The 13841-nt window shown below is 31.2% G+C and overlaps 1 protein-coding gene across 7 annotated transcripts in view; it reads right to left on the reverse strand.

Annotated features, from left to right (window-relative positions):
* The window catches only part of LOC105140998 (probable leucine-rich repeat receptor-like serine/threonine-protein kinase At3g14840), a 35288-nt gene that overhangs the window by 4913 nt on the left and 16534 nt on the right, over positions 1-13841 (reverse strand). For 2 of the 7 annotated variants that reach the window (XM_011048063.1, XM_011048057.1), the window contains exons 1-13: positions 4464-4625; positions 3989-4148; positions 3207-3278; positions 3042-3110; positions 2895-2966; positions 2721-2792; positions 2564-2635; positions 2369-2440; positions 2216-2287; positions 2058-2129; positions 1841-1912; positions 509-580; positions 37-102 (exon numbers count right to left, since the gene is read on the reverse strand). In XM_011048063.1, the coding sequence (XP_011046365.1) occupies positions 37-102; positions 509-580; positions 1841-1912; positions 2058-2129; positions 2216-2287; positions 2369-2440; positions 2564-2635; positions 2721-2792; positions 2895-2966; positions 3042-3110; positions 3207-3278; positions 3989-4148; positions 4464-4587 (1067 nt within the window). In that variant the 5' untranslated portion in view covers positions 4588-4625. Of the gene's footprint in view, positions 1-36; positions 103-508; positions 581-1840; positions 1913-2057; positions 2130-2215; positions 2288-2368; positions 2441-2563; positions 2636-2720; positions 2793-2894; positions 2967-3041; positions 3111-3206; positions 3279-3988; positions 4149-4463; positions 4626-6162; positions 6232-6327; positions 6400-7152; positions 7313-7626; positions 7782-13841 lie in introns of those variants that run through there. The other 5 variants (XM_011048058.1, XM_011048062.1, XM_011048059.1 and 2 more) reach the window with 4 other exon arrangements.

Below are 13841 nucleotides of genomic sequence, written 5' to 3' on the forward strand. Positions count from 1 at the left end.
AATTTATATACAGAAATTAAGAAAAAACTAACATACTAGCGAGTATCTCTTTTGTCGATCCAATCTGGGATGGGCCCTGTAAGCATGTTCCTTGTAAGATACCTATGCAGAAAGTAAAAATTGTCATTCGGTTGAACATTTGTCTAAGGCTATCATTGTAAAAGACTGTCTAGAGGACAAGTTTATCATCATAATGGCTGTACTCTACCATGAGAATAACTTGAAAAAAGGATTGAGCTATCGGATCAGCTCTGGTCAACATTTTTATTTAAAAAAATTAATTTTGTTCCATTCTTTTCACAAGATATTGACCCGATCAGGCTTGGACAGGGTTTGGCCAGGTTGAATAGGTTTGACAGTCTTGTATGGTTCAACTAGAATCTTGGCCCTGTCATGCTCCGAGTCCTGGATTTTCTTGGACTAGTTGTCTGACTGGTTTAGGTTTAATAATTATGCTTTCATATGGCAAACATTAATTTCAGAAGGTAATATAATATAGTACACTTACATTTTCTCCAAGCTTTTCAGGCCATCATAATTTGTTGGAAGTGAACCATTTAATCTGTTGAAACTGAGATCCCTGTTTTCGAAAAGAAGGTAAAAAAAATAAATTAAAGACCAAAACTGAGATCCCTGGTTCATAATGCATTTTGAAAGTTATTTATAAATAATAATCCCTGGTTCTTATTTTTAGATGCACATTAAAAATTTAATTACAACATCACTAATATTATCGACTTCATTAAAAGATACCAACAATAACCCTTATGTGTCACACTTGCTGTTAAAAACAAGTGAATCACCCACCACTTTTAAGTGATAAGTGTGGCACATTTGGGTTATTGTTGATAACCTATATTAGTATTATTGAATTTGTCTTGTTGAGATAATAGTATATATAATATTAATAGTATATATAATATTAATCGAAGATTCAATATGTCTCATAAGCCTTTTTATTTTTTCTCTCTCTCCTCACATGCAGCTTATTTGATATATTTTTTATATATGTCTCGTTTCTAATAATAATAAGTTAGAAAATATGTTATTTCATCAAATATTTTTAAAATTATGTAATTTTTCCAATATATTTTAAAAATACATGCTAATAAAAAAATAGCCCATATAAACATTGTACATAAATCAACTGCAAAATCATGTAATTGAATTCCAGGAAAACAAGGAAAACATTTAGTCAAATGTTGCCATGTTGTTCATAAATAAACAAATAAATTTCAACCTGATCATCTCAGCTATTATTGTATTGTCATATAAGTAATATCAAATCTTGATCTCTTTGAGACATAAAACCTGTAAAAAAAACTATTCCTAATTTTATTTTATTTTATAAAAATAAATTTTATTTTATATTGTATCTATCTAAATCAAACATACTAGAATTAAAAAAAATTAGTGTTTCTTAGTAAATTTGTTAAAAAAAAATCTTATTGTTTAAAAATAAAGGAACAAATAATCTACTAACTCATATACATGTAATAAATTTTATATTTTTAATACATATTTAACTGTTCTTAAATTTTAAAATAATTTTTATAAATTATACAACGTGTCTTCATAATGCAACCTTTCTTTTTCGTTTATGAACCCATATGACAATGATTTTCATTCCTTGATCTTTCATGTAGGATGGCTAACTTCCATTGTTTATAACATGAACTTGCAAGATGAAATATCAACAATATATAAGCATATAAATATGAAAGTAACTTGCACTCCTCAATCTAAAATCAGCAGCTCTAAGTTTCCATGAGATTCACGCTTCAATCTTCATGTAGATGAATGACAGAATGGATGATATACAAGGGATAGAGTAAATTACAAAATTTTCAGCTTTGCCATTCTTGTCAAATATATGGGAAAATGTCCTGACAAGTTGCAGTTGCTCAACATCCTGCAATATACATTAATTTCATGTAAGCTAAATATATACTGTTGCAGTTGCTCAACATACATTAATTTCATGTAAGCTAAATATATACTGTGTTGTAAATTAAATTGATCCTGGTATGAGAGTATCAGCTGCAAGAATAACTCACAGATACTTAATGCCTGCTATAGCTTCTAGGTTGGGAAACTCTGAACCATCTCCAAGTAAGTTACTTATTTTTCTGCTCAATAGTAGGCAACATAAAAATGTGAGATGTTCAGGATTAAAGTTGTACCTGATACCATAAACTTAAAACAACTATCTTACAGATCAGTTAGATTAGTCAAGAGAGAGATGCTTGAAGGAATGGGTCCAGTGAAACCACCAGCTTGGATCTCTCTGTTAATACAAAATTAAAGGGGGATTAGGGTTCTGCTTCAGTGATGAGATTCGGAGCTTGTGGTAGAAACTAGAACATACAATGTATCAAGTTGTTTCCAGCTCTGAATAAAATCAGGTATTCTTCCAGTGAAGTTATTGCTGCTAAGCCTTCTGCATTCGCCGAACGGAAAACACAGAATCATGAAACTTGGAGACTAAAGAAATGCATCTGTAATATCAAATACTGCAACTAATGAGTATGATACACAATAACTATGTGAAATGAGAACCTACAGTTCCTTCAATCCGGTAAGATTAGTGAGAGCCTGGGGTAACTCTCCAGTGAGATTATTGGCACTGAGAGTTCTGCAATCACAAAAGCAGAAAAACACTTAGCATTCAATAATCAGTTAGGACTTAATTTCTAATACAAAAGCTTGAATGAACTGACAGATTCTCCAGGTTAACCAAGCCTCCAAGCTCAGGGGGAACAGTTCCAGAAAACATATTGTTCTGAACGTTCCTGCATAAATGCCAACTCTCAGGATTACTCCTGACTAAACAATTGAACAAATTTAAATATAAAATTAAAAGACAAGAAATTGACTAGTAGAAAAATGCATACAATGATCTAAGTGTGGTAATATTTCCCAGATAGCTAGGGATTTTTCCTGTCAAGTGATTCACGCCGATAGACCTGTTGTTTGTACAATCTATTAATTATGAGTAAGCAATTCCTTGGCTAGAAAACATGCATGCAGCATTTTCTTACAATGTTTCCAGCTTGGTATTAGCCCATTCAGATGGTATATTGCCACTCAGGTAGTTGGCCCAGAGATCTCTGCAGCGCAGATAGAGTTCTAATAAAATCGAATCATACGATGCAAATTCACGGTACTCAATCTGTAGAAATGTAGTAATTTGAAGCACTGCTTACAGATGTTTGAGTTGTGGTAGTTTCTCGATAGCTTTTGGGAGACTGCCATCAAGATCTTGCCTTTTGAGATATCTGCATTGCAAGAACACATGGACCCATCAATTCCTCAATACAAGGTAAGAATTCAAAACTTTCAACCATTGCAAATCAACAATCATATGTCAAGAAAATATAAGGCATAACTACAACAGCCAATGGAATAGAAAACCAAATTTTTGACTTAGTTTGAAAGATTTGTATCATTTTCTAAATACACATCTAAAGTGGACATCTTGAAATTCAAGATTTACATAACTTTATATTTAATTTAATCAAATAGAATAAAAAAATAATAAGATTTAAACTCATTATTACTTACTTGGTTAATAAATCAGTACAACTATATTAAATAACTATTTTAACTTAAAAATTAAAAACATGAGATCTTAAAATATAATTTATATTATTTTTTTATCAAACTCTTTTCTTCAAACTCTTAAGCCTAAACTTCTGACAAATGCTCAATTTTCTTTGCCGGAGATCCTTTCTTTCTTATTCACGACATTTTCAGCATGATTAAGTTTTCCTTGAGATCCTTATCATACTTGTTTTTAGATAATATTACTGCTAATGAATTTATCCGAATTTCTTAATATAAAATTCAACTATCGAATTGGGGTTTCTGAAGAGACTTTATACACCACAACTATTCCTCCATTCCCTGAACTGGCCCCATCAGAATCCTTCAGACCTCAAAATAAAATTGAAAATAAATGCATGGAGTGGTAAGTGAAGAGATATACATTGCAATAACGCGGCACACACCCCCAGGAAATGAGCAGTTGCAAACAACTTTATTGTCAGCATCTGGCTTTGGAGGTAAAATTGTATCATTGCACAGTTTCATATTGCGATTCCAGCCTTTTTTGCCCAGTTGTGTTGCTACTTCAAGTAGAGCTTCCACTGCATAAATCAAAATTAAATCTCAACTTCTAATTCTGGGATGATTAGCTGGTGGCTTCTACAATGCCTTGCCAAGAAATGTTTGCAAAAAACACAGAATTCTGTAAAAAAATCAATGCATGATGCCATTACTAACATGGTTACAGAATCCGGCAATACAATCAAATTTGATGACTGCATTATCGAAGAGTATGATGCAGTGAGGATTTTGCAGATAAAAAATCTCCTGCTAGAAGATGGCATTCATGTGTATGTCTTCCTCTAAACATGAAAGAATCTGCCCATCTGAACCAAATTAAAAATATATATATGTACCTTCATCAGGAGCAAGGCTCCCAACTTGGGCCTCCAAGTTAATTGCTCCCATGCAAAACATTAGTAGCATAAGCATAAGTAAGCTAGATGTGACTCTCAAAATATCAGAGAGTGCAGTAGCCATCTTCCTTAGTCTGCAATCCACCTTAAGAGTTAGTAGGCTGCCTCGAGAGAGCTTTATGCATCATTATAGTTGACCTTTCAGGATGTGGGGTCATTCTTACGTTGTCCTATATATATATATATATAGTTGACCTTTAAGGATGATGTGGGTCTTTCTTACGTTGTCTTTTATATATATATATATATATATATATATACACGCCCACACTTAAAGTATACCATCGTCTGTACGAGACCACTTGTGCCCTTCCATTTTATCTCTTAGTCAACGGGAAGATTAGTAAGTCAAAAAATAATAATAAATATCATTGGGAAATTGGAGAGGAAGTATCCGACTAAAGATTTTACGTGCTCATATTCATTTGCGTGTGAAATGGAGAAAAGGTAGGCTATACAATTCCTTGAATCCACAAAACCATCAAAGAGAGACTCATTGTATATAAAGATTTCATATACCATGCAGCCTCCCTCGTCGTTTGTTAAAAAGATGGTATATCAACGTTTTATTAGATAATATTTAATTATTATATAATGGTAATACAAACAATAACAATAAAACTAAAAATATATTTAGTTAAAAAAAAGCCACATAAAAATAAACTTGTCTCTAATATAATTTTACAATGAATTTTTATATTTTTAAAATAGAAAATACAAAGAAAAAATAACATATTTTCAGAAACAATATTTTTTATTTTTAAAAAATAATATATTTATGAATCCAATTGCATTGAATAATTTCTCAAAATGAAATATCTTAAAGAATATCATTTCGAAGTTGGATTCCTAGTCTCTTCTGGGTGGCTCTATGAGATCCGTGTGTTTTCTTATGCTTTTAATATGCTGAGATGAAAATTTAGCGCGTTGGTTTCTAGTCCTCCACAATATTTGACCAAAATATTGAAAGACTAGGGAATTGAAACTAGCTCTCATATCAATGTAAAAAAAATAAAATAGAAATTTATTTGTATTTTTTATATTGAATCTAGCTCTAATATCAATGTAAAAACTAAAATAGAAATTTGTATGTATTTTTTATACTGCGAGAGTTGTTATAATTACGCTATCTAATTTATTATAAAGAGTCTAAATGTAAAACAATAAAATCTAAAAATAATTATAGAAAAATTGCATCAAATAAAATATATTCTCTTTGAATCAACATATATTTCCTAACACATAGAGCATTCTCCATATCATTCAAGCAACAGCAAACACATCGTGAAATTGATGGAAAGACTATTAAAACCATTCAAAGGTAGCAAGGATTTTATTGAAATTGTTGAAGGACTAAATTGTGACTATTCTCATTGTTCAGGAGCAAATGTTTAATAATAAAAATAATTGACTTAATAACCTCCGCGCAAATCCAAACTTTTTCTTTTCTTTTCATACCCTATAGATCACGACTATAGTTGACATAACTCATGTGACCGTTGGGGATCAAAGAATTTACATGAATCTAATGCTTGACTGTTCTAGCTCTTTTCTGCGATTTTAAGAACTCCGTGGACAATATAATTTACATCAAATTGTTTCAAATTTTTAATAAAACATGAATGCAGAATTTTCTTACAATGTTTCCAGCTTGGTATTAGCCCATTCAGATGGTATATTGCCACTCAGGTAGTTGGCCCAGAGATCTCTGCAGCGCAGATAGAGTTCTAATAAAATCGAATCATACGATGCAAATTCACGGTACTCAATCTGTAGAAATGTAGTAATTTGAAGCACTGCTTACAGATGTTTGAGTTGTGGTAGTTTCTCGATAGCTTTTGGGAGACTGCCATCAAGATCTTGCCTTTTGAGATATCTGCATTGCAAGAACACATGGACCCATCAACTCCTCAATACAAGGTAAGAATTCAAAACTTTCAACCATTGCAAATCAACAATCATATGTCAAGAAAATATAAGGCATAACTACAACAGCCAATGGAATAGAAAACCAAATTTTTGACTTAGTTTGAAAGATTTGTATCATTTTCTAAATACACATCTAAAGTGGACATCTTGAAATTCAAGATTTACATAACTTTATATTTAATTTTAATCAAATAGAATAAAAAAATAATAAGATTTAAACTCATCATTACTTACTTGGTTAATAAATCAGTACAACTATATTAAATAACTATTTTAACTTAAAAATTAAAAACATGAGATCTTAAAATATAATTTATATTATGTTTTATCAAACTCTTTTCTTCCAAAATATAATTTATATTATTTTTTTATCAAACTCTTTTCTTCAAACTCTTAAGCCTAAACTTCTGACAAATGCTCAATTTTCTTTGCCGGAGATCCTTTCTTTCTTATTCACGACATTTTCAGCATGATTAAGTTTTCCTTGAGATCCTTATCATACTTGTTTTTAGATAATATTACTGCTAATGAATTTATCCGAATTTCTTAATATAAAATTCAACTATCGAATTGGGGTTTCTGAAGAGACTTTATACACCACAACTATTCCTCCATTCCCTGAACTGGCCCCATCAGAATCCTTCAGACCTCAAAATAAAATTGAAAATAAATGCATGGAGTGGTAAGTGAAGAGATATACATTGCAATAACGCGGCACACACCCCCAGGAAATGAGCAGTTGCAAACAACTTTATTGTCAGCATCTGGCTTGAGAGGTAAATTTGTATCATTGCACAGTTTCATATTGCGATTCCAGCCTTTTTTGCCCAGTTGTGTTGCTACTTCAAGTAGAGCTTCCACTGCATAAATCAAAATTAAATCTCAACTTCTAATTCTGGGATGATTAGCTGGTGGCTTCTACAATGCCTTGCCAAGAAATGTTTGCAAAAAACACAGAATTCTGTAAAAAAATCAATGCATGATGCCATTACTAACATGGTTACAGAATCCGGCAATACAATCAAATTTGATGACTGCATTATCGAAGAGTATGATGCAGTGAGGATTTTGCAGATAAAAAATCTCCTGCTAGAAGATGGCATTCATGTGTATGTCTTCCTCTAAACATGAAAGAATCTGCCCATCTGAACCAAATAAAAATATGTATATGTACCTTCATCAGGAGCAAGGCTCCCAACTTGGGCCTCCAAGTTAATTGCTCCCATGCAAAACATTAGTAGCATAAGCATAAGTAAGCTAGATGTGACTCTCAAAATATCAGAGAGTGCAGTAGCCATCTTCCTTAGTCTGCAATCCACCTTAAGAGTTAGTAGGCTGCCTCGAGAGAGCTTTATGCATCATTATAGTTGACCTTTCAGTATGATGTGGGGTCATTCTTACGTTGTCCTATATATATATATATACATAAATATATATAGTTGACCTTTAAGGATGATGTGGGGTCTTTCTTAGGTTGTCTTTTATATATATATATATAATACACGCCCACACTTAAAGTATACCATCGTCTGTACGAGACCACTTGTGCCCTTCCATTTTATCTCTTAGTCAACGGGAAGATTAGTAAGTCAAAAAATAATAATAAATATCATTGGGAAATTGGAGAGGAAGTATCCGACTAAAGATTTTACGTGCTCATATTCATTTGCGTGTGAAATGGAGAAAAGGTAGGCTATACAATTCCTTGAATCCACAAAACCATCAAAGAGAGACTCATTGTATATAAAGATTTCATATTCCATGCAGCCTCCCTCGTCGTTTGTTAAAAAGATGGTATATCAACGTTTTATTAGATAATATTTAATTATTATATAATGGTAATACAAACAATAACAATAAAACTAAAAATATATTTAGTTAAAAAAAAGCCACATAAAAATAAACTTGTCTCTAATATAATTTTACAATGAATTTTTATATTTTTAAAATAGAAAATACAAAGAAAAAATAACATATTTTCAGAAACAATATTTTTTATTTTTAAAAAATAATATATTTATGAATCCAATTGCATTGAATAATTTCTCAAAATGAAATATCTTAAAGAATATCATTTCGAAGTTGGATTCCTAGTCTCTTCTGGGTGGCTCTATGAGATCCGTGTGTTTTCTTATGCTTTTAATATGCTGAGATGAAAATTTAGCGCGTTGGTTTCTAGTCCTCCACAATATTTGACCAAAATATTGAAAGACTAGGGAATTGAAACTAGCTCTCATATCAATGTAAAAAAAATAAAATAGAAATTTATTTGTATTTTTTATATTGAATCTAGCTCTAATATCAATGTAAAAACTAAAATAGAAATTTGTATGTATTTTTTATACTGCGAGAGTTGTTATAATTACGCTATCTAATTTATTATAAAGAGTCTAAATGTAAAACAATAAAATCTAAAAATAATTATAGAAAAATTGCATCAAATAAAATATATTCTCTTTGAATCAACATATATTTCCTAACACATAGAGCATTCTCCATATCATTCAAGCAACAGCAAACACATCGTGAAATTGATGGAAAGACTATTAAAACCATTCAAAGGTAGCAAGGATTTTATTGAAATTGTTGAAGGACTAAATTGTGACTATTCTCATTGTTCAGGAGCAAATGTTTAATAATAAAAATAATTGACTTAATAACCTCCGCGCAAATCCAAACTTTTTCTTTTCTTTTCATACCCTATAGATCACGACTATAGTTGACATAACTCATGTGACCGTTGGGGATCAAAGAATTTACATGAATCTAATGCTTGACTGTTCTAGCTCTTTTCTGCGATTTTAAGAACTCCATGGACATTATAATTTACATCAAATTGTTTCAAATTTTTAACAAATAAAAAATATTTTGAAATGTAATATTTATTATTGTTACAAATACCCCCTTTTTCTTTTCTTTTAAAATGAGGAGTGAGGTTTCCAATTTTAGTTGTGAAAATAAGAGATCTATAGATCACAACATCATTTTATTATTTTATCCTCCTAGCTCTATCTTCTTCTTGGAATCGTAATTTTTGATTTGTTTTGAAAGAACAAATAACAAATAAAAGTAAAAAGATGTTATTCTAAGCTCCTAAAATAATATTTAATTGGGAAGGTGTTGATATTACGAGTTATTGGTCGAAGTTTGAATAATAAGTCAAGTGCTTAAAGGTTTTTTTTTATTTAGGATGGTGAAAGAAAACAAATAACAAAATTTTAAAAAAATTTATTAAAAACAAACATAATTTAATAAGCTACTAGTATATTGACTTGTGATGCGAGTCAATAACAAATTATTTTTTAAATATAAAACAAATAGAAAAAATATAGATAATATTTTAAGTATTTTGGGTTTGATTGTAAAGTCGAAATCGTTAACCTTGGATCTAATAATCAAATCAAACTCAAATAATATTAGGTCTCGTGAGAATGTTAGAGTTAAAAACATTGGTCTTACTGTAAAGCCGAACTTAATAATTTTTTATATGAAATTGTGATATAAAATATTTTTTAAAAAATAATTTTTACTTAAAAATATATAGTTCAAATAAGTTTTTTTATTTTTAATCGTAATAGCTCAAAATTATAAAAACAAATTACTAAAAAAAGATATTAATATAATGTTGTTTAAGTTAAATACACCTTTAAAATATAAAAACAAACAACTTTTAAAGCAAGTATAACAAAGAAAACATGATTAAGTTTAGTGTATGTGTGTGTGTATAATCCATATTAATTAAAACAAATATGTATTAGTTGAAAAAATATAAAAATTATAAATATAAAAATGTTATTGGTTTTGCTACCAAGCCAAACCCAATATTATTAGATCTAGTTAGATAACTAGACTCAAGATTATTGATAGTCGAATCCAATAATATTGGGTTAACAGCTAAGTCAAACCTGGTGATGCTTTTTAACTAGAAACAAGAAATTCAGTAATATTTTTTAATTAATAAGTAAAAAACAAACAATGCCCTCCTTATGTTACAATATCATCCCAAATATTCTATATAATATGATCTATAATATAATAATAAATCTATGTATACAGTAATTGCACTATGTTTTTCCACACATTTTATTAAAGTATAGTATAATAATAATAATAATATGTATCATGCGTGACAGAAAAAGCCTCTAAAATTATAAAATCAATCTATAAAAGTCCATCAAGCTTCATGAAATAGATTTCATTTGTGAGGTTTGTTTTAGATGGGGTCAAATGCAAGTCCATACTTCTATCGAGAAGCCTCTAAACTGCATATAGTCATGGGTTTATTGTAATGTCCATAATGATTAAACCTGCTTGATATGAAAATTAACATGGAAAACTTAGAATCTGACCCAGGGTTTTTTTAATTAAATATATGATTAAACTAGTTTATCCTCATCAGGTTTTTAGTAATTCAATTAATCAATTTAACTAAATTTAAATTCAACCAGAACTATATATATATATTATAAAGTTCAATTGATTTTATTGTGCTGCCCTGACTTTATAAAAAATCAAAACTACAACGTTTTAATAAAAATATAAAAATAACTCAGGACCTTTTCCATATCAATTCTCTTAGGCATTGGGGGTGCTGATCCTGAACTAGTTCAAGCAAAAGCAAGCAGGGCAACATCGAGTCTATAATGAGAAATTATGTAAAGATTAGATGTGTTTATCTAACCATTTTTTACATTCAAAGTTTTAATTTAATCTTAAAACTAAAATTTTGATGATGGATTATTTTAAAATGAGCCATATCTTGTGGAACTCTCCTTGTTAGCAGAAAAGATCAAGAATAAAAATCAAGATTCGTCAAGAGTATCAAACCAGAAAATGCAAGAAAAAAATTACTTCCAATCACCACATCACAGCCTTTACCCTGAAGTGTCAAGATCTACAGCTAAAATCACACTTTTGACATTACTTCCAAGACCTCAAGGAGTCTCTTCACTCCACTCTTGAGAGTAGAAAGCCAGAAAATGCAAGAAAAAAAATAAAAAATGTGCATAAAACAATCTATGTTGATATATAATCTAACAAATTAATAAATCAATCCTTCCTCATGGAGATATAAAGATGTCAAACAAGCTGAAATGAAAAGAAAAATCGATGTGTGAGAAAACAAGAGAAACAGACTCACAAAAGCAGCAACGAAAGTACCATGGCAACCACCACATCACAGCCTTTACCCTGAAGTGTCAAGATCTATAGCTAAAATCACGCTTTTGACATTACTTCCAAATCTCATCAGTATAGCTCTTCAAAGACTAGGACATATTATTAAACCTACAGACACGCATCTGTTATAGGATCAGGGAAACCTGAAGTTCACGATTAAGCTCTTGGGTTGAGAATGTTACCATAAAGGCGAACTGAAGTTGATGATCATTTCTATCTTTCAGGGAAGAGTTAATGGATAAAATATTCAGTAATTCTAATAGAGTAAAAACAAAATATATTACGAACAAAAATCTCAAAAATCATAATTCATGTACGGAAATTAAGAAAAAACTAACATACTAGCGAGGATTCGCTCCGTGGATCCAATCTGGGATGGGCCATGTAAGCATGTTCCTTGTAAGATACATATGCAGAAAGTAAGAATTGTCATTTGGTTGAACATTTGTCCAAGGCTATCATCGCAAAAGACTCCGGAGGACAAGTTTAACATCATAATTGTTATACTCGACCTTGAGAATAACTTGAAAAAAGGATTGAGCCATCAGGTCAGCTCTGTTCAACATTTTTATTAAAACAAATTAATTTATGTATGGTTCAACTCGAATCTCAATCCTAGTCCGGCTCCGAGTCCTGGATTCTTTAGGTCAACTTGTCTGACCAGTCTAGATTTAATAAGTATGTTTTGTTTTCAAATGGAAAACATTAATTTCAGAAGGTAATATAATATAGTACACTTACATTTTCTCCAAGCTTTGTAGGCCTTCATAATTTTCTGGAAGTGAACCATTTAATCTGTTGAAACTAAGATCCCTGTTTTCGAAAAGAAGAAGAAATGGAGGGTAAAGACAAATGCAACCTAAACTGAGAACCATCATAATGCAACATTTAAAGTTATTTACAAATACTAATTTAGCTGCAATCCAAAATCTGCAGCTCTAAGCATCCATGAGATTCACACTTCAATCTTCATGTAGATGAATGACAGAATGGATGATGTACAAGGGACAGAGTGAATTACAAAATTTTCAGGTGTGCCATTCTGGTCAAATATTCGGGAAAATTTCCTGACAAGTTGCAGTTGCTTAACAGCCTGCAATACACATTAATTTCATGTAAGCTAAATATATATGCTGGGTTGTAAATTAAATATGATCCTGAAATGAGAGTGTCAGCTGCAGGAATAACTCACAGATACTTAATGCCTGCTATAGATTCTAGGTTGGGAAACTCTGAACCATCTCCAAGTAAGTTACTTATTTTTCTGCTCAATATTAGACAGCATAAAAATGTGAGATTGCTGCGAGTTCGTTTCCAGAGGATGATCAGAATATCATAGAAGAAGAGAAGAAATTTAAGAAGAAAGGAAGAAGGATCAGTCATGAGTCCTGCATGGGTTTTTTCCTTACACACAGAAGGAGAACAAGAGAGAGTAGGAGGGAATACTGGATTCTGTTATATTTCTCATTACCTATCTGTTACATTTCTCAGGGTATTTAACATAACCCAATACGTTCTTTTACTTCTATATTTCACCCAGCCCTTACACGTGGCTTCACTAGTTTTATTTAGAAACATCCAGGCTGCCTGAAACGCAACCGTTTAACTAATGTTCAACTTCCTTGTCGCTTCCTCCCAATGCTGTCGTTTATGCTTGATTTGAATTAAATCCCTCTTCTTCTGTGTTAGCCCCAATCTTCTTAGGTTCCAGTCATGACAGAGATGTTCAGGATTGAAGTTGTAACTGAGACCATAAATTTAAAACAAATATCTTACAGATCAGTTAGATTAGTCAAGTGAGAGATGCTTGAAGGAATGGGTCCAGTGAAACCACCAGCTTGGATCTCTCTGTTAATACAAAATTAAAGGGGGATTAGGGTTCTGCTTCAGTGATGAGATTCGGAGCTTGTGGTAGAAACTAGCACATACAATGTATCAAGTTGTTTCCAGCTCTGAATAAAATCAGGTATTCTTCCAGTGAAGTTATTGCTGCTAAGCCTTCTGCATTCGCCGAACGGAAAACACAGAATCATGAAACTTGGAGACTAAAGAGATGCATCTGTAATATCAAATACTGCAACCAATGAGCATGATACACAATAACCATGTGAAATGAGAACCTACAGTTCCTTCAATCCGGTAAGATTAGTGAGAGCCTGGGGTAACTCTCCAGTGAGATTATTGGCACTGAGAGTTCTGCAATCACAAAAG

Source organism: Populus euphratica, unplaced genomic scaffold, assembly GCF_000495115.2.
Source record: "Populus euphratica unplaced genomic scaffold, PopEup_1.0 scaffold318.1, whole genome shotgun sequence".
NCBI lineage: Eukaryota > Viridiplantae > Streptophyta > Magnoliopsida > Malpighiales > Salicaceae > Populus > Populus euphratica.